At 36.6% G+C, this 18,155-nt stretch overlaps 1 protein-coding gene across 1 annotated transcript; it reads right to left on the minus strand.

The window, feature by feature from the left end:
* Positions 1-232: 232 nt before the first annotated feature.
* Positions 233-17,981, minus strand: Nudt21 (nudix hydrolase 21). The gene is made up of 7 exons (XM_027939119.2): positions 17,727-17,981; positions 14,087-14,287; positions 13,227-13,290; positions 8,458-8,547; positions 3,243-3,318; positions 1,930-2,044; positions 233-564 (listed from the first exon to the last, which is right to left on the minus strand). The coding sequence occupies exons 1-7, from the start codon at positions 17,840-17,842 to the stop codon at positions 543-545; spliced, it is 684 nt and encodes a 227-aa protein (XP_027794920.1). The 5' UTR covers positions 17,843-17,981; the 3' UTR covers positions 233-542.
* Between the last annotated feature and the right edge of the window lie 174 nt (positions 17,982-18,155).

Raw genomic sequence — 18,155 nt, forward strand, 5'->3', positions numbered from 1 at the left:
AGTTCTCAGCAAGAGAATTCACAAGAGTGTGGTACAGGAATTGCACCTTGGACTCAATCAGACAAATTAGCTCCCAAAAGTAATGAAAGATCCTCATCACAAATATCAGTAATGGGTTTGGATTATGTGCCCCAAAATGGTACTGAAGCAAGGGTCCCACAAACTCAACTAACCTAAACTGCCACTGTTTTAACATTCACCAGCCTAAAGGAGGGAAAGAACAATCCTCAACTTTTGAGCTTTTCAAAGTTTAATGAGAAATTAAAAAAAGAATACAAATAGAAAGAAGTTTGCTTTCTTTAATGTTGTACAAAAAATTATGAGTAGAACCAAAAGTAAATAAACATTATCATATTTGTTTACACCACTCTCTAGTTCCTCATATTAACTTTACTATTCAAACAATAGAAAGTAGGCAGCAATTTAGGGATTGGGAAAGGGATAAAAACCAAAAAAACTTTACTAAGACGTTTATTCTTCTACACTGTGTATAGCTGTGCTCACAGAGACGGCTTCTTTTACTTCTCCTCTGCTGCAGGTATTCAGTTGTATATAAAATTGAACCTGAATTTTAAAAAGAACAATACCTTGATTAAAAACAGTATTTGTTACATAGTTTCCACTGTAGATGATAAGGGAACCAATCAGGATGTTTCTACCCTCCCTTGACATGATTACCATTTTGTATCTCACCAATCATTACCTTCTACATTAGATAAGTGTTGCTGGATACTTATATTGAAAAAAAAATTAAAGACTATATATTTGATTAATTGTCAATTATCAAGTTCCTTGAAGGCAGGAAAAGTTTTTACATGTCCTTGTATTCTGATCACTCAGCACAGTTCTATACCCGACAGGTAGGAGTTTAAATGAACACTTTTTTTTTTTTTTTCTTTTCATTTTTGAGTACTGGGGATTGAACTCAGGGGTATTCAACCATAGAGCCCCATCCCAAGCCCTATTTTTTGTACTTTATTTAGAGACAGGGTCTCACTGAGTTGTTTAGCGGCTCGATTTTTGCTGAGATTGGCTTTGAACTCGCGATCCTCCTGTCTCAACTTCCCAAACCACTGTGCACCACCACGCCCATCAATTTTTTTTTTCATATACCATACTTCAACTTATAACTCATCAAGAGACCAAAGTGGAAGAACAAAAGACCAAGTTTGATTAGTGACTAAGAAGGCTGATTTCATATTTAACAAGCTTTCATACAGGGCTAAAATCACTACTGAAGTAGTTTTTAAACTAGCATTTATTTAGTACTTACCTGGAACCTAGCACTGTTCTAAACATTTTACGTGTTGTTCCACTTTTTTCTCATATACAGATGAAGAAACACACAAATGGGTATAAAAGTTTGTCCAAGGTCACATTATCACTACTGAAAGTATAATTCAAATATAAACACTGACATAGACTCTACATCCATAATCACCATGGTATTATACAATTCTTATCTGTGGTTAGTTCTAAAAACTTTAACCAATACAACTTTTAAAAAATCCATTTCTCATCAATTTATCTGCCTAAAAATTTAAACTTCATGTAAAAATTTGGAAATTAATCTCATATGCCCTAATTTAAGCCAAATATAGTAAATTCCAAAAAGGAAAGAGAATATATTACACCAAGAGATTCAATTTCCACAGTTTTACATAGACTCCCTTATACACTGTTGACTATTTCACCACTACCTTTTTGAATGAAGAACTCAAGCTTAACTATAGAGAATATCAGATCTCAGGAAGCAGTTACATAAATGTCAGAACATCATGCCAATTGGTTTACACTTGACCCCAAGAGTCAACCTACAGTTTTAGTTTCCTTAAATACCAGATTTTGTGAACTGCCCCTTCTCAAGTGGCTCTGAATATTTTAAATTCGACAATTTAAATGGATGAGAAAATGTGCAACTTTCCATACCTGCTCAACAGCTGAGGGAGACTAGAAATGATGGGTCCATATCCTGGTGCATTGTCATACAATTCAAACAGTGGTGCAGCTACCAGCTTGTAATTTTTAGGGACTGCAAACAATGCTAAAATAAACAAAACAGGATTCGTTTTCTGTAACTTCTCATATAGTCACTGATTCTATTTTATTTCAAATTAATACACAATTTTAAATCTGAAAAACACGTCTAAGAAAAAAGATAATTCTCATCAATATATTTTGGTTGTGTCTTCTATGCTAGAGATCAGTCACACATTTGAAACTAACCGATTCTCTTAAGAGATCCAAGGTATTAACAACATGTACAACTTGATTATAAGTACTGCTCCAGGAGAAAGGAGAAAATAGCCTTGGGGTTATAATTCATTTTGAATCCCATTATAAAACCATTGTAAAAAATGGAATCATTTCTTGTTAAATCACATAACAGGCCAAGACTCTCTTTAAGGTTTCACTAGTTTTTCACAATATGAAAACCAATACCAAGAGCTGAAAAAGTATTAAAATACCATCATCTGCAAGGCATAGTGATGCTTGCCTATAATCCCAGAGGCTCAGGTGGCTGAGATAGCAAGTTCAAGGCCAGTTCAGCAATTCAGCAAGGCCCTAAGCAACTTAGTGAGACCACATCCCAAAATCAAAAATAAAAAGGGCTAAGGATGGGCTGGGATTGTGGCTCCGTGGTGGAGTTTGATCCCCGGCACCACATAAAAATAAACAAATAAAAAGGTACTACGTCTATCTACAACTAAAGATTAAAAAAACAAGGGGGGAGGGGGTGAGGATGTGGCTCAGTAGTAAATTGTCCCTGGGTTAAATCCCTAGACTCCCTCCTACCTCTGGCAAAAAATGAAAAATACTACTATAATCTGGTATGTTAGGTTCTAAATTTACTTTTCCCTCAATACCATGACTGGCACAACTAAGAGAAACTAAAGTAATTCTGCATGAACATGCCACGTTTTTGGTTTTACAATTAAAAATAAACAAAAAAACTCTTAGTAACCTGGAAAAAACACAAATAGAAATATCCTTGAAAACATTCTACAAGTGTTTAGATCTACCTTCAAAAACCAAAATAACTGTGGTGCACAACTGTAATCCCAGTGACCTGGGAGGCTGAGACACAAGAATCATGAGCTCAAAGCCAGCCTCAGCAAAAGCAAGGCACAAGCAACTCAGTGAGAGCCTGTCTCTAAATATAGGGCTGGGGATATGGCTCAGTGGTCAAGTACCAGAGTTTAATCCCTATTACCCCCACCCCCCCACCAAAAAAAACTTACCTTTCTCTTGAAGTTGAACCAGAAACAACTTCTTATGTTCCTTAGGTTTTGTAATGTGTGCAGGAATATATGGATACTAAAATAACAAATGAGAGTAATTTGTAGTTTTCAAAACCAACAATTCTTTCTACCTCCCCACCTTTAATTATCAATATCTCACATTTCAGACGCTAAGGCCAACTATGAACCCTTCTCAGACCAAGTTCTTTATATTCTAAACACAATTTTAATTTAACATGTACTCCATCACATGCGTTTATTTCTTTATATGTTTATTCCCCAATACACTGTAAACTGATGGTAGAATATTATTTTCTAGTTTTCCAATTACCAGGACAGATTACCTAAAAGGTATACTAATAAATAAGTATTTTCATTCATATAAAATAACAAGTAGTTATAAGTACTTGTTATTTTATATGAATATAAAATATAAAATTCAAGACAACTAAATATGAAGTCACATAATTTATGGCCCTAAGAAATTTACAACATGATGAAGTTTGACTTTAGTGTCATTACTGTTTTAAAATATCATTACAAGGTAAAATGCTCTAGAATCCTATGTGGAACATGTTTACTATGTTAAAAGTTTAAATATAGCCTGTGAGGTATTTGACAAGATGCTTTGTGTTCCTTCTTCCCTCAACAACCCTCCCAACTACACATACACAGCACACACTAGACAAGCCAAGTAATCGGAGTTCTGCCAGTTGGACAAAGTATAATTGCTTGGTAAAATGGAGAAAATATTTTAGACAATTTAAAGGGGTAAAAAGAATTAGAGAAAGAAACTACTAGGTAAGAATGAACAGTTTTAGGGCTAGGGGCATAACTGAGTGGTAGATTGCCTGACCAGCATATGTGAAGGCCTGAGTTCAATCCACCAAAATTTTAAACAACAACAACAAAAAAAACCTAAGGGATTTTTCCCCCAACCCTACCATGTATACTTAACAAAATTTCTGCTATATGTCCCCACAATACATTCAGAAATCTATTTTGCTTCTGGAGTTTTATTTGAGGGCAAGAGAATTAAAAAGTGCTCAAAATAGACATAAAGGGAAGGTAGAAAAAGTAGATGCTGCCAAAAGGAGGTATTATCATCATCTACATTTTATAACTTCTACTAAAAGAGACCAAGAACCTTTCCCAAGATGACTCTGCTAAGTAGTGAAGCCAAAATTCAACAGCATCTGTTCGACTCTTTATCTAATTATAAAAGTCTATGTCGCTTTTCATCGTGTTACTCACTGGCTCCTAACCAGAATTTGGGCTAGCTTCATTATACATCACAGCCATTCCTAAAGAAAATGGTTTGAGGTGATGTCCAAGGCTTTGGAGGTCCCTTAGACACATTAGCAGCAGAGAAACAAACACACTAGCAGCAAAGATTTGAGAAGTGACTTAAATAGCACATTAAAAATAAAACTTGTGGCTCCCATATAACAAAAGCTCCCAAACTGTGACCAAACCAAAGTGAGTGCCATTACCCTAATTTTCTTCCACTTGAAGCAACAGTTCCTTTTTTTTTTTTTTTTTTTTAAGCCTGTCTTCTACAGTCCTGGACTTAATGTCTAAGGCAATTACACTCTTATCTGAAAAGACTGTAGGGAGCAGGGAGCTTATAATTTCGTAACTTCTTCCCACTGGGGCCTACCTAAAATTCTAGGTTTACTAAATAACCATACAATCCTTTTGTACCTGATACTGCCAGGACTTCAGCAAAGGGAAGCATTCTAGGACCATGGCAGGGGAGATGGATGAGAGTATTCAGAAAGTAGACTGTAAAGCAATTTCCAATTAGGTCAGATAATGTTCAAAAAACCAAAACCAGTTAAGAATAATTGCTCTGATTATTTTTTTCTTTCCACATTTTTTTATTGGTGCATTATAGCTGTACGTAATGATGGGATTTGTTTGCTCTGTGTCTTTTTGAACAAAAAGCAATTTTTTTTTCCTATATGGAATTAAAGCCGGGACACAGATGTGTTCTCAGCAATTCTTAGGCAATGTGCACTAGCACTTCCAAGCCCTGTGTCCTCCTTTCCCTCTGCTATGCAAGACAGTCAAATGAGAGAGCACAGAATCATCTTTCATTTGGCAAATATTTTGTGGATTGCTTGACCTAGAATATCCTGTCATGCAAAGAAGATATCAAGCCACAGGGCCTTTGACTGGCCAAAAGAATGCAGGATCCAACTTTAAGATGTTCCTTCACTAGCCAAAGTAGGAAAATCTAAGCATCAATAACATTATCAATCACTACAATAGATTAAAATAAATCAAATATATTTAAATTCCTGAGGTCATACTGACACTTCAAAAGGTTACTGAAACATACTTTTTAAAATATATTGTAGTTGTAGCTGGACACAATATCTTTATTTTTTTATGTGATGCAGAGAATTGAACCAGTGCTTCACATATGCTAAGCAAGCACTGCACCACTGAGCCGCAGCCCCAGCCCCTAAAACGTGATTTTTATGCCCAATATGACAGAACCACATTCTCCCTCAGATTTCAGGGCAGCTGTGTTTGGAAGTGTCAGAAATTTCCCTGCTTTCTGCTATTGTTCCGCTCCCTGTTTTTCAGAATCTAAGCTTTTCCAAACCCTGAAACATCTCTCAACTCATGCTCAGACCCAACATGAAAGTGCAAGGGAGTTAATGTAACTCTCACACGATGCGAGAGGGGTCTCTGGCCTTCTTTCTTCTTTTCTGTGTGTGTGTATGTGTGTGCACAAACCACATTTTTTTATTTGCTTATTTCTTGCATTTGAAGTACTCTTTGATGACATCCTTGACCTGAGATTCTTTGCCATAGTCCTTAAGCACTATAAAACTGTTAACCACTTTAAGAGATTTGCCCTTTCAATCAATTTGACAGAAGCCTACCTATTCTCCCAGTTTCTTGCTGTCATCTATCTTAATTAGGCTGATATTGTGCTTAGCACAAAGGGCCTCCTCGAACTTGACACACATGGACTCATTACAGTCGGATGCAAGCACACAAAGATGGGCTTGTCTCTCCTTTTTTTTTTTAAGCTTTATTTTATTCATTTATTTTATGTGGTGCACGTGCTAGGCAAGCACTCTACCACTGAGCCACAACCCAGCCCCTGGGCTTGTCTCTTATCTAAGGTTCCAGCAGCTTTGCATATTCCATGTGTAAGGCCTTCATGAATGAGGACAGTCTTCATACCTCCAGCCGCTTTATACCAAATGGGTAAAGCCAATCTTGAATGTACCTGAGCCTCTGTGGGACTCAGCAGCGGCAGGGAAAGAGAAAGAGTCTGCTCTCTGTCTTTCTGATGGGCAATTCTGAAGTACAGTCCACATGGCTGCTGATAGTCCTTAGCTGGATTCATTTAGTTGCCCTCAGTTGTAATTAGATCAACAATAATGTTCCTCCTCCTCCTTTTTAAAAAAAAAAAAAAAATTCTGCAGCTGCTACTCTCCTCTCCCTCTCTCCCTATACTCTTCTGTTTCCTGTAATCACTTCCCAGAACTATCTGCACCAAAGTCTATGTCTTATTTTGAAGAAAGTCAAGTGTCTGCAGGATGCTAAATAATGAACTCATTCTTCTGAAAACTGGTAAGTAAAAGAAAAAAAGAATATTTTTTCTTATACACATTATACACCTCTTTATAAATAAGCAACAATTTATCTTTACATAAGTGTTACAAACCTAATGAATTCACAGATCCAGGAAATTCTCATCAATTAGTTAATATTATAAAAACGAAACAACCAGATATTCTAAATACCAGATGGGGATGCCAGCCTCTAGATGACACCCAATGATTCCTGTCTCCTTGCATTCACACCTTTGTGGAGTGTTCTCCCAATGCACTAGAAGGTGGTCAATAACGTACATCAGCATCAATGGTATTCCACTGCTTAGATGAGGTATAAGAAACTGTAGCTTCCCCTGTGGTCACTTTCACTGTCACCCACCATCTCTTCAATTACAAGCCAATTGAGGAAGCCAGTTGCATTACTGAAAGTTATCCTTTGGAGACGTTCTTATGACAAGTAATTGAGGGAGGCCTTGTGTCAACAGCCAGCAAAAACTGAAGCCTTTAGTCCAACAGCCCAGAAGGAACTGAGGGTTTACACGTGAGCTTGGGATCAGAGACTATCCCAGCGATGCAGTCCCAGTTGCCAATTTAACTTCATGAGACCCTAAGCTGAACTACCCTGCAAGGTAGTTTCCAGATGCCTAACCCTGGGAAACTAAGATAACACATTTCTGTTATTTAGGCCACTAAGTTTTGAGGTATATAGGTTGATTATACCTTATCAGAAATGCTTAGAACCAAAGCACTTCAGATTTTGGAATTTTTTTCAGATTTTTGGAATACTGGTAAAGACTTAACCAGTTGAATATCCCTAATTAAAAAATCAAAAATTCTAAAACCAAAAACTTTTTGAGTGTCATGTCAACCACAGCACTCTGGACTTAAATGCTTGATTTTAGAAATGCTCAACCTATAATCTGTTACACAGGAATAGACATATAAATATATCATCAATGATAAGCCTTGTTACTCCCTCTTCTCCCCATAAAGACTGAATTCAATCTTTTGATCAAACTATCAATTTATAGGACATACAGGAGAAAGAAATAAGTGTCCAATGAAAAAAGGGGGATGCAAATCAGCAAAGGAAACACTAAGACTTTAAATAGCCTGTTTTCATCATTAATAAATTACAAAAAGAAAGAGACAATCTGTAGGAGTTAAAAAAAAAACTATGCTAATTGAAACAAATATAAAATAGAAATAATCAAGACAGTAAAAACAGTGACTATATATGATATTATGAACTATTTCTCATTTTTTAGTACAATAATGGTAGCATCATGGTTTAAAAGGTCCTTATCTTTTATGATTCAAACTGAAGTATTTACAAGTGAAATGATATCTAGGATTCGCCTCACAAAAATCTAAGCAGATAAAAACATGTATGACCATGAGTTGGTGGATGACAGTAACAGGATTCATTTATTACTAGTCTCTCTACTTTTGTATATTTTTAAATTTTTCCTTTGAAAGAAATGAATATGTGGCATTGTCATTTGTTAACTAAATGAAGGAGGGGAGAAAAGAAAATTCAAAGTCAAACAGTACTTTGATCATTTTTTAAATGTCTAGAATTTAATCATCTTTTTGTTTCTCCAAATGCCCAGCAAAGATAACTGAACACTGACCTGAGGAGGTTCAAAATTTGGTCTCCACCAGTTACCAATGCAGTCATCAATGACCCAGTCTTGCAGGACCCCATCTTGACGACCCAGTATCTGTCAAAAGAAATGACATAGCTAGTAAACTAAATATACTTACTCATGAACACCCTTCTTTGATGAAGAAACTATTTCTGGCAGCACTCCTAGTAGAGATATACAGCTAGTTAATGTACCTTCCTTATATACTTCCTCTCTATAATTCCTTGTTTATTATCTATGTCATTCTGCCCAAGATAGACACTGTTGGTTCAAAATTAGCATTCTACTATGAACATAATGCTATATAGGGCCAACAAATCTGTTACTGTGCTCTGGGTATACACAGAAAACCCAAGGTCATCAGTCAATTACATCAACCAGCAATACAACAGTTTCTCTAGAATCAACTAGAGCTTCTATAAATCCTCTACCTAACCAAGTTAGAAATATTTTCAAAATACACATCTTCGTTTTTATTATTCTGTGTAACATTAAACTTAGTTAACTTGATCAAAATTATAATCTATACATTTTCATTGTTCAAAAATGGTTCTACAAGGTTCATATAGTAAGAAAGGAAAGTTATCTGTTCCGCTTCACCTGTTCCCACTGGCTGCAACATTCAACTCAGCTGTTTATTCCTCTGTTGCCTCTATTTTTAAACATACTGTTTTAGACGACCAGAAAACTCATAAAGATAGTTCAAAGACTTTCCATGTTCCCTACACCTGGTTTCTCCTTTTGTAACTAATGAACCAATACCAATACATAATTACCAATTGAAATCCATAGTTTACTCAGAAATCCTTAGTTTTTCACCTAATGTCCTTTCCAAGTCCTAAGATCCCATTTAGGATATCACAATATATTTGGTCATCATTTCTCCTGGGGCTTCTATGGACTATGCCAGATTCTCAGACTTTCCTTGTTTTTGATGATCTTGACAGTTCTGAAGTCTACTGGTCAGCTTCTGTAGAAAGTCTCTCAATTAGACTGAGATAATGAATCTTTGGGAGGAGGACCACAGTGGCAAAGTGCCACTCTTACAGCATCACATCAAGGGTACCACTTACCACTAATACCAACCTTTATCACCTGGTTGAGATTTATCCAACGTAAAGTTACATTTTTAAACACATTCTTTTATGACCATTTCTTGATTACTTTTATTTTATTGCTGGGGGGGATAACCAGAGATTGAACCCAGGGGCATTTAACCTATGAGCTACATCCCCAGGCTTTTTTATTTTGAAATAGTCTCACTAAGTTGCTTAGGGCCTAAGTTGCTGAGACTAGCTTTGAACTTGAGATCTTCCTGCCTCAGCCTCTTTGAGCAGCTGGGATTACAGGAATGTGCCAACACACCAGGCTTACTTTTCAATTTTAAAAACCTAGAGAACCCTATTATCTCCCTCTATTACACAAGAGAATTTAGATATTAAAACCATATCACCCACTCATACTTTTTCTCCCTACATTCTCTCATTATCAACAAATTAATATACTTGGGTAGATCAGTCACAATAGTGACTAGTAAACGACAATTACATTTCCTTATTTTTAGAACTATTTTTTTTTCTTTAGAGTTGATAAATGTTTGATTTCATTTACTATCACTATATTTATTCCCACATAATAATTTAAATTTCTTCTCAATTTAAGCATCAAATTACTCTATCAATTTCACTTTTTCAAAGAGATGTTATGCTCCAATCTACACTAGATGCACTCAGCCCTGCTTCGCACAGCTAGAGTCCTAGGGCTTCCCTTGACCTTTCACCTACAGTTTGATGCTCTCTAATATTCTGATCCTATATCTTCAGTCTTAGTTTACTTCTTCATTGTGGTAGTGAAAACCCTCTGATGTTTCCTAAGCAAAGGTACAAGGAATAATACCAGTTTCTGAATCTCTTCATGTCTGGAAATAACTATTTTACCCGTACCCTTGACTTGTAAGACTTTAGACAGGAAATGCTAGGATGGAAATCACATTCTCTCAGAATTACAGGAGCATGCTCTAGTATCTTTTAGCTTCCAGTATTCTTTGTTGGCAGTCTGATGCCATTTCTGATTTTGATGCTTGTATTAACGTGTATGGCTGCCTAGCCACTCCTCTCCTCTTTGGAAGCTTTGAGTACCTTCTATCATCATTGGTCTAAATTTTCATAATGATGTACCTTTGGGTGGATTTTTAAATACTCTTTATAGAGGGCAGACCAGGAGGTCTTTTCAGATGTCCTTTGGGCTTGGGAAATTGTCTCAAATTATGTTTTGCTAATTCTTATTCCTCAGTTCTATTTACCTATAGTTTATATTGGTCATTTTAAAAATGAACACTAATTTTGTTTTTTCCTAATCTACATTCTTTTTACCTTTTCATTTTATTTTCTGATAGTATGAACTACCTTTTAACCCACCACTGAGTTTTTTGCCCTAACATTTTAAAAAATATTCATGAGGTTTTATTTTGGGTTGGTTAAAATCTTTTTTAAAGGACGCTTTGTCTCATAGATACAATATCTTCCCTTTTTTTTAAATGCCTTTATTTATTTATTTATTTCTATGTGGTGCTGAGGATCGAACCCAGTGCCTCACACGTTCAAGGCAAGTGCTCTACCACTGAGCCACAACCCCAGACCCACAATATCTTCTCTTATTGTACCAAGAAAATTAATCACAGTTTTGTCACTGAATTTTCCACTTCTCTTGAATTCCGTTTTTTTAAAAATGTATCTATGTACACATGTACTTTTGTAATACTAGAGATGGAGTCATGCCAGGCAAGCACTCTACCAATGAGCAACATCCAGCCCCCTTTTGCTTCTTTTGACCTCTCTTATTAAAAAGCCTTTCCCACAAGTCTAATATACTTGTTATCTGCTCACAATTAAGAATAAAGCATAAGAGGTTTAATTAACATCTCTGGGTGAATGAATGGCAGGGCTATGCTATTTCTTCCGGAAGACTCCCAAATAGCATCACTTGGGAGTTTTCCTTAGACTGGTCCCTCTCTCCAGAAACAAAATCTTCAGCCTTCTGCCTGGGTATGTAAGCCTAATTGTTAACATTCCGTCAGCTGGCCGGAAATTTTTTTATATAGTTCTGCTCCATCTATCACTAGATGCTCTGAGCTCGCTTCAGAGTTGGAGACATTATTCAGGATGGAAACTTTCACTTACTTCTCCCCGTCCCCTAAACCTTTCATTGAAGGTTTCATTCTCTGATTCCATTGCTTTCTCTGTAGAATCAATCCCCAGCCACTCTGCCTAATTGTACAGAGTAGGAGAAGACAATCTAGCTATATAAATACATCTTTTTATTTCATATTTTTAATTGTCGATGGATCTTTATTTTATTTATTAATTATTTATATGTGGTGCTGAGACTCAAACACAGTGTCTCACACATGCTAGGCAAGCTCTCTGCCACAGAGCCACAACCCCAGCCCTACAATACATCAATCTTATACAGACTTATCTAGCTTTCAACCCATTCAAGCACCGACCTTCAAATGTACCTGGCACCTCTAATTCCTCAGACTCTGGTGTTCTTCACAGTTAAATTCTACTCTGCTCTCCTTCTGGACTGAGGCTTCTGCTAAGTCAATCATTATTTGCCCCTCCTAGCTCCTCCAAAAATTACGTTGTTTCTTTTTGCACTCCTTCAATCCTATTGGATTTATATGTTTTTAAAGATATCCCTTTCCTGCCTCTTTGGTGGGGTTTTCAGAAGCATAGGTAAGCAGGTAGATTCAATCTACGTATATCCAAGCACAGGAAATGAAGAGTTATAACGCACTTTAACAAGTACTAGAAAGGGGCTGGGGCTGGGGCTCAGCGGCACCGCACTTGCCTGGCATGTGTGAGGCACTGGATTCGGTTCTCAGCACCCATATAAGTAAATAAAGGTCTATCAACAAATAAAAAAACAATTTAAAAAAATCATATTAAAAAGAAACAAGTACTAGAAAAACCAACCAAATAAGTTCATAATGACAACTTAAACTCAAGTGTTAGTATAATGTTTATTTTCTGAAAGTTGAACTTATACCTAAAGTTTATCTTTAGGTGATTTTAATTCTGGTTCTCCTTTGCTTCTCTGTGCATCAAGGGTTTTGCAGAAGGTATGGATTAATTTTATTATTTAGAGGAAGACTGCATTTTAAATATGAAAAAAAAATCAATCATTAAAACAACCTACAGTTTTCAGTATCTACATATTTGAATCCAACTATTAAGAGGTAGACATTAGAATGATTTTTTTAAAAAAGTAGTACAATTTGGGCAAATTTTAGAGACTTATTTTGGAACAAAACTATGAGCATTCATGTCTCCAGCTCCACTACACAGAAGCAGTAAAATATCAAAACTATCTATATCCCAGTATCCGTATCTGTAAAATAGGATTAATAATAATAGTACCTACTTCCCAGAGCTGCTGTGATGATTAAAGGAGTGACTATATGTAAAACATCTAGAACACTGTCCAGAATAGTAAATACTCAAGAAATGCGGGCTTTTATTTATCATTATTGTTACATCAACATCTCAATTTTTAAAATGTTTAGATAAACTTATAAGTTCAACTTTCAGAAAATAAATATTATACTAACACTGAGATTTAAGCTGTATTTATTAAAAACTAAATATTCAAAATAAATTTATCCCTTTCACAAGACAAAAACAAAATTATATATAAGTTGATGATATTCAGATGGGCAATTAAACCGTCAAAGTGGTTAAACAGAAAAATACCTCTGTCATTAAGCGTTTTAGTCCTTCAACTTCATCTTCTCCTGGGTTAAGTTCACCACCAGGTCTGTATAAAGGTTAAGAATTTCAGCTTTCAACTTAATACAATTTGGGGATAACAACAAAAATACAATAGTAATTATTTCTCTCAATGTCATATAAGGCACTCAGAACAAACAAATGTCAAAAGCAGGGGAAAGAACATTCTGGAAAGTTGAATTCATAATGTTAATTCATCAGACTAACAGTATATTGTGCTGGTTTTAAACAGAAAAAATATATAACCCAGTATAAACATAAAGGTAACTACTGGACACCAATTCATCCCAATATTCTCTCTGAAATCTATCCCATAATAATGGAGTCTAGAAATGCCCAGAAAGCATAGACCACATTGTTTAGGTCTGGACATTTTTCAAGAATTTCAATCTAAGTTTCTGAGAACTTTCTTTTTTGGTATAATTAATCAAAAAGCTGTGGGCCAAGTAAATATTAAAAGATTTATGAGGTCAAATGATTGAACTATATTAAAATGAGACTAGAAAACACCATTCTAAGAAAGAAATAAACATCAATTGCTCTTAGTAATACTATGCTGACATCTAGAAACTGAGCTTGAACTAATCTGTTCCATGGGGTTTCTTCCAAGCTCAATCATTAACATCAATAATAATAGAAATGTGCAGATTTCTGCTTTGAAAAATAAATGAGCACTGTCCTGGAGAAAACACACTTTTTTTCCTTTCAAAAGACTCTACTGAACAGTGTTTGTTGAAATGAATAAATGACTAGGGACTAAAACTGTTACATAAGCCAGCCAACCTATTAAAAGTTGTCTTGCTGTTAATTCCAACACCACTTACAATTTGAAGAAAGTTGTTCCCAGCTGTAGCAGTAACACATGGGGTAGCCGGTGCTCATGTACAATCAGAACCCCTTCTACAGTCCTTCTCATTCCAATTTTATCAAATTCTTCCCTCATGCGCTGAAATCTGGCTGCAACAGAGCTGTCCTTCTCATAGAGGGGTTCTTTTGTACCAAAAGTATAATTGGTAAGAGGGTACCTGTGATCCAAAAATAAACATCTAGTATGAGAACTGATAACCATAATTTGCCATAACAGATACCAACTACATCAAAAGAAAACATAATCAAAAGTGTTATCTTTGTGCTCAGAGACTTAGGATTTGTCTAAAGTTACACAATTAACAAATGAAATAGCAGAGAATAGAATATTGCTCTCTGAAGTCTTGAAATCAGAAAACCATTATGATCAAGTGGCTATTCCATAAATGAACTTTCAGGCATAGATAATGCTACTATAAGGCCCTTAAATGCTTAGAGAGGTGGTTATCTAGATATTGGTAATACTTTGGTTTTAAACCATGGCTGCTATATCAATAATTACCAACCTGATTCCTCTAATACTCTAGTCATAAATTCTATTAACTATAGGTGCTAATAGCTAATCCCCCTTTTTCCTATATACTAAGCATTTCTCTAATTATTTTTCATTTCTCGCAGTCAATTATGATCAAATTTTTCTAGCACCAAAAGCTTTTCCATATCAACTTTCCTATGTTCTTTCCTCTCTAAACCTACAAAGAGGCCTTCTTAGCCTTCTGCAAATTATTCTATTCAGTATCCTCATTCTTTCCCTCTCATTTGAATCTTCTACCCATCATATCTAATCTGAATACACTTTTCCTTATCAAGAACTCAAAATATGGTTTATATTGTTGAAGACAGCTATCATCTTATTTAGTAAAGATCAATTTTTTCCTTACAGAGTTAAAAACCACACGTGTGTATTTTATCACAAGCCACCCTGTAATACCTTGATTATATAAGCCTTTCAATAAAAATTTCTTAGCCACATTCTATCAAAAGCCCTTGACATACTACATACCCAATCCATTCTTTTTTTTTTTTTTTTTTTAAGGGAATTGAACCCAGGGCACTTTTCACATGCCCAGCTCTTTTTATTATTTTGAGACAAGTTGGTGAGGTTGGCCTCAAACTTGTGATCCTCTTGCCTTGGCCTTTAGGGCAACTAGGATTATAGGCAGGTGCCAATGGGTCTAGCCACTCAGCCATTCTTGAAAAGGGAAATCAAAATTATCCAAACAAAAAAGTTACTTTAATTACAGAAGCCAAATTCTAGGCAAAAATAAAGTAGCTTTAAAATACATTAAAAAAAAAATATCCCTTCCAGGATGCATTAAAGATTATAAGGAACTTTTCCCAGGAGACCCAATGGTAAATCTAACATTGTCAATGTTAGCAGGAGCACACAGCACTATGTGTCAGGTAATATTTTTAAAATGCTTTACATAACATGTAGTTCTCAGAACCTAAATTAGAAAGATAACACATCTCTTTTGAAAGAGCCAGCTCCCATAGCAAGAAGGAAATGTTATCAAGATGAAAAGTTTGAATTTTCAGCTGTGAAATCAAAGTGCCAGCCCAAATACATACATGTTATTCTATTATAAGCATCATAAAGCAGGGGCTGGCTACATCTTTCTTATCACTCTTTATCCTGTATTAGGCACACTGCCTGGTACAAAGTAAGCATTCACACGGTATTTCATAGATGAAAATACTCTGGGGGACAGGGGACTTGTTTTCAATTTAATAGATCATTACTCAGCCAGGGGAATTGCCATTCACAACACAACAATTATTTCTAAATATCATATTTATATGAAAAGTATTATAAATCGATTCATAACTTTTTTAATATATTGAGGATTTAACGCAGGGGTGCTTTACCATTGGGCTACATCCACAGCCCCAATACATAACTTTTTTTTTTTTAAATATACTGAGGATTTAACCCAGAGGTGCTTTACCAATGGGCTACATCCCCAGTCCTTTTTTTATTTTGAGACAAGGTCAAAAATCAAAACATTTTGTTCGCAGCATCAATTCTACATAATGGCCTGTTGCAAACTGATCCAGTAATCAAGTAATCAATGCAAAAACAAACAAAAGCTCAAGTGGGACTTAGTTCACATCATGACTGAAAATAATCCAGAAATTGTGCTTTCATCCATTTTTAAAAGAATTCGTCTTTTCCGTTTCATAGGAATCTTATATGAGGACTTTTAAAAAGTAGTATCAAATTAAAGCACTACTACATGTTAATGTAATTAATACCTAAGGTTTTAACATTTATACACATGAGTTATCAACTAATTCCAAGTTTTATAAACCTAATATTTTTATTATCCAAATTTCCAAACCAGCAACTGCTTTGCCAAACAATAATAAACATCTTTTCCATTTCAAGACACTTGTTTTATTTGAATATAAAACACTTAGACTGTCTTACCAAAAAAAAAAAAAAGGAGCAAATCCTTGCATTTTTTTTAAACACAGACCAGTATAAACTGGCCACTTCCTCCATTATGGTCAGCACCACACTGCCTCAAAATCAAACTCTAAAAATCAAAAAAAGTATACTGACCCTTACACACACACACACACCACACCTGTAATTCCAGTAGCTTGGGAGGCTGAGGCAAGAGGATCTCCAAGATCAAAGCCAGCCTCAGCAACTTAGCTAGCCTCTGTCTCTAAATAAGACATAAAAAGGGGTGGGGATGTGTCTCAGTGGTTAAGCTCCACTGGTACCAAAAAAAAAAAACCAGACAGACAATATCTTGAGCAAGACACATCCCAAATACCAATTACTTGTACCACAAGATTATGTTTGACAGTGACCTTGAAATGCAATGATATGCTTAAAGAGAAAGGTATGTTGAAAATAAAACAGCCCGCCATGGGTTCTCTGAGGCAATACCCTGGTTCGGTCCACTATCTAAAAGCCCCACCACCATAACAGCGTCCATACTCCCAAACTGAGGCCTACTGGTGCCCGGGATGCTGCTGCTGAGTTAGACAAGACATGTGAATGCACAGGGTAGTCCAGGTATCCCTGAGCAGTCAGATTAAAGTTGGTGTATTCGTAAGGTGAAATACTATACAGCACTTAAAAGGGGGTGGAACACCTTAAACCCTTGCATACAGACATGTCCCGAAATCTTACTCTGTTAAAGTGAAAACTGCAAAAAGGATGCTGTTACACCATTCGTTTCCAGTAAATACACACAAAGAAATACCCTACACGTGACGTGAAAGTATAAACACTGAATCGGAAAGATAAAAACCACGTTTTGAAGCTGGTTACCTCCGGATAGGTGACAAAAAATTAGTTCAAAGCAAACCTCGATTTCACCAGAATGAATGAATTCAGAGGAATGGGAACAAGCTCTGTTTTCAAATGAACGAAACTTTTCCAAGTAGGACTCTAAGCCCCAGGAGCTATAAGACCAGGAAAGGGCCTGAGGAAGAGAGGAAAGTGGCATCCCCGAGCGGTCGTCGGGGTGGCGGGGAGGCGTGCAGCCCGCCGACCCACTGAAGGCGCGCGGGAAGCAGAAACGTCACTAGGAGCGCTCACAAGGACAGGGATGCCCGCCAAGGCCGCGCCGCACTTACAGGTTGATGGTGCGCTCCAGGGTGAGGGGCTTGGTCTGCTGGATGTACTTGTTGCCAAACTGGGTGACCCCCCGGGGCCAGCCCGTCTGCGAACGATTGGGTGGAACCACAGACATGCTGGCGAGCTCCGGAAATGGCGGGGAGCAGAAAGCGGGAGTCAGGGGAGACTTTCCCCGTGCGGGCAGCGGTTATCAGCGTCCCGCTCAGCAGCCGCCGCCCGCCATTAACAGGAGAGCGCAAAAGAAGGCGAACGCACGCCGGAAGTGAATCCGGGCTCTCTGGCGGCAGGAAGTAGAGAGGCGGAGGCCTTCCAGGCCGAGAGCCATTGAGCCAATCGCTGGCGAGGTGATCTCAGTATCTGAAGCTTCCATTGGTAAATCAGATTTATGGGTTCCGCCTCCTCGTATTTTGATGCCTGCCATTGGGTAG

This window comes from Marmota flaviventris, chromosome 18 (genome assembly GCF_047511675.1).
Source record: "Marmota flaviventris isolate mMarFla1 chromosome 18, mMarFla1.hap1, whole genome shotgun sequence".
Classification (NCBI taxonomy): domain Eukaryota; kingdom Metazoa; phylum Chordata; class Mammalia; order Rodentia; family Sciuridae; genus Marmota; species Marmota flaviventris.

Excerpts from the sequence above, each read along its gene's own strand:
- Nudt21 (XM_027939119.2), bottom strand. The coding sequence starts at position 17,842 with ATGTCTGTGGTTCCACCCAATCGTTCGCAGACGGGCTGGCCCCGGGGG. Across the intron at positions 13,291-14,086 it reads GGAACAACTTTCTTCAAATT|ACCTGGTGGTGAACTTAACC; the intron begins GTAAGTGGTGTT and ends ACCTTTATACAG. Across the intron at positions 8,548-13,226 it reads TAAAACGCTTAATGACAGAG|ATACTGGGTCGTCAAGATGG; the intron begins GTATTTTTCTGT and ends TTCTTTTGACAG.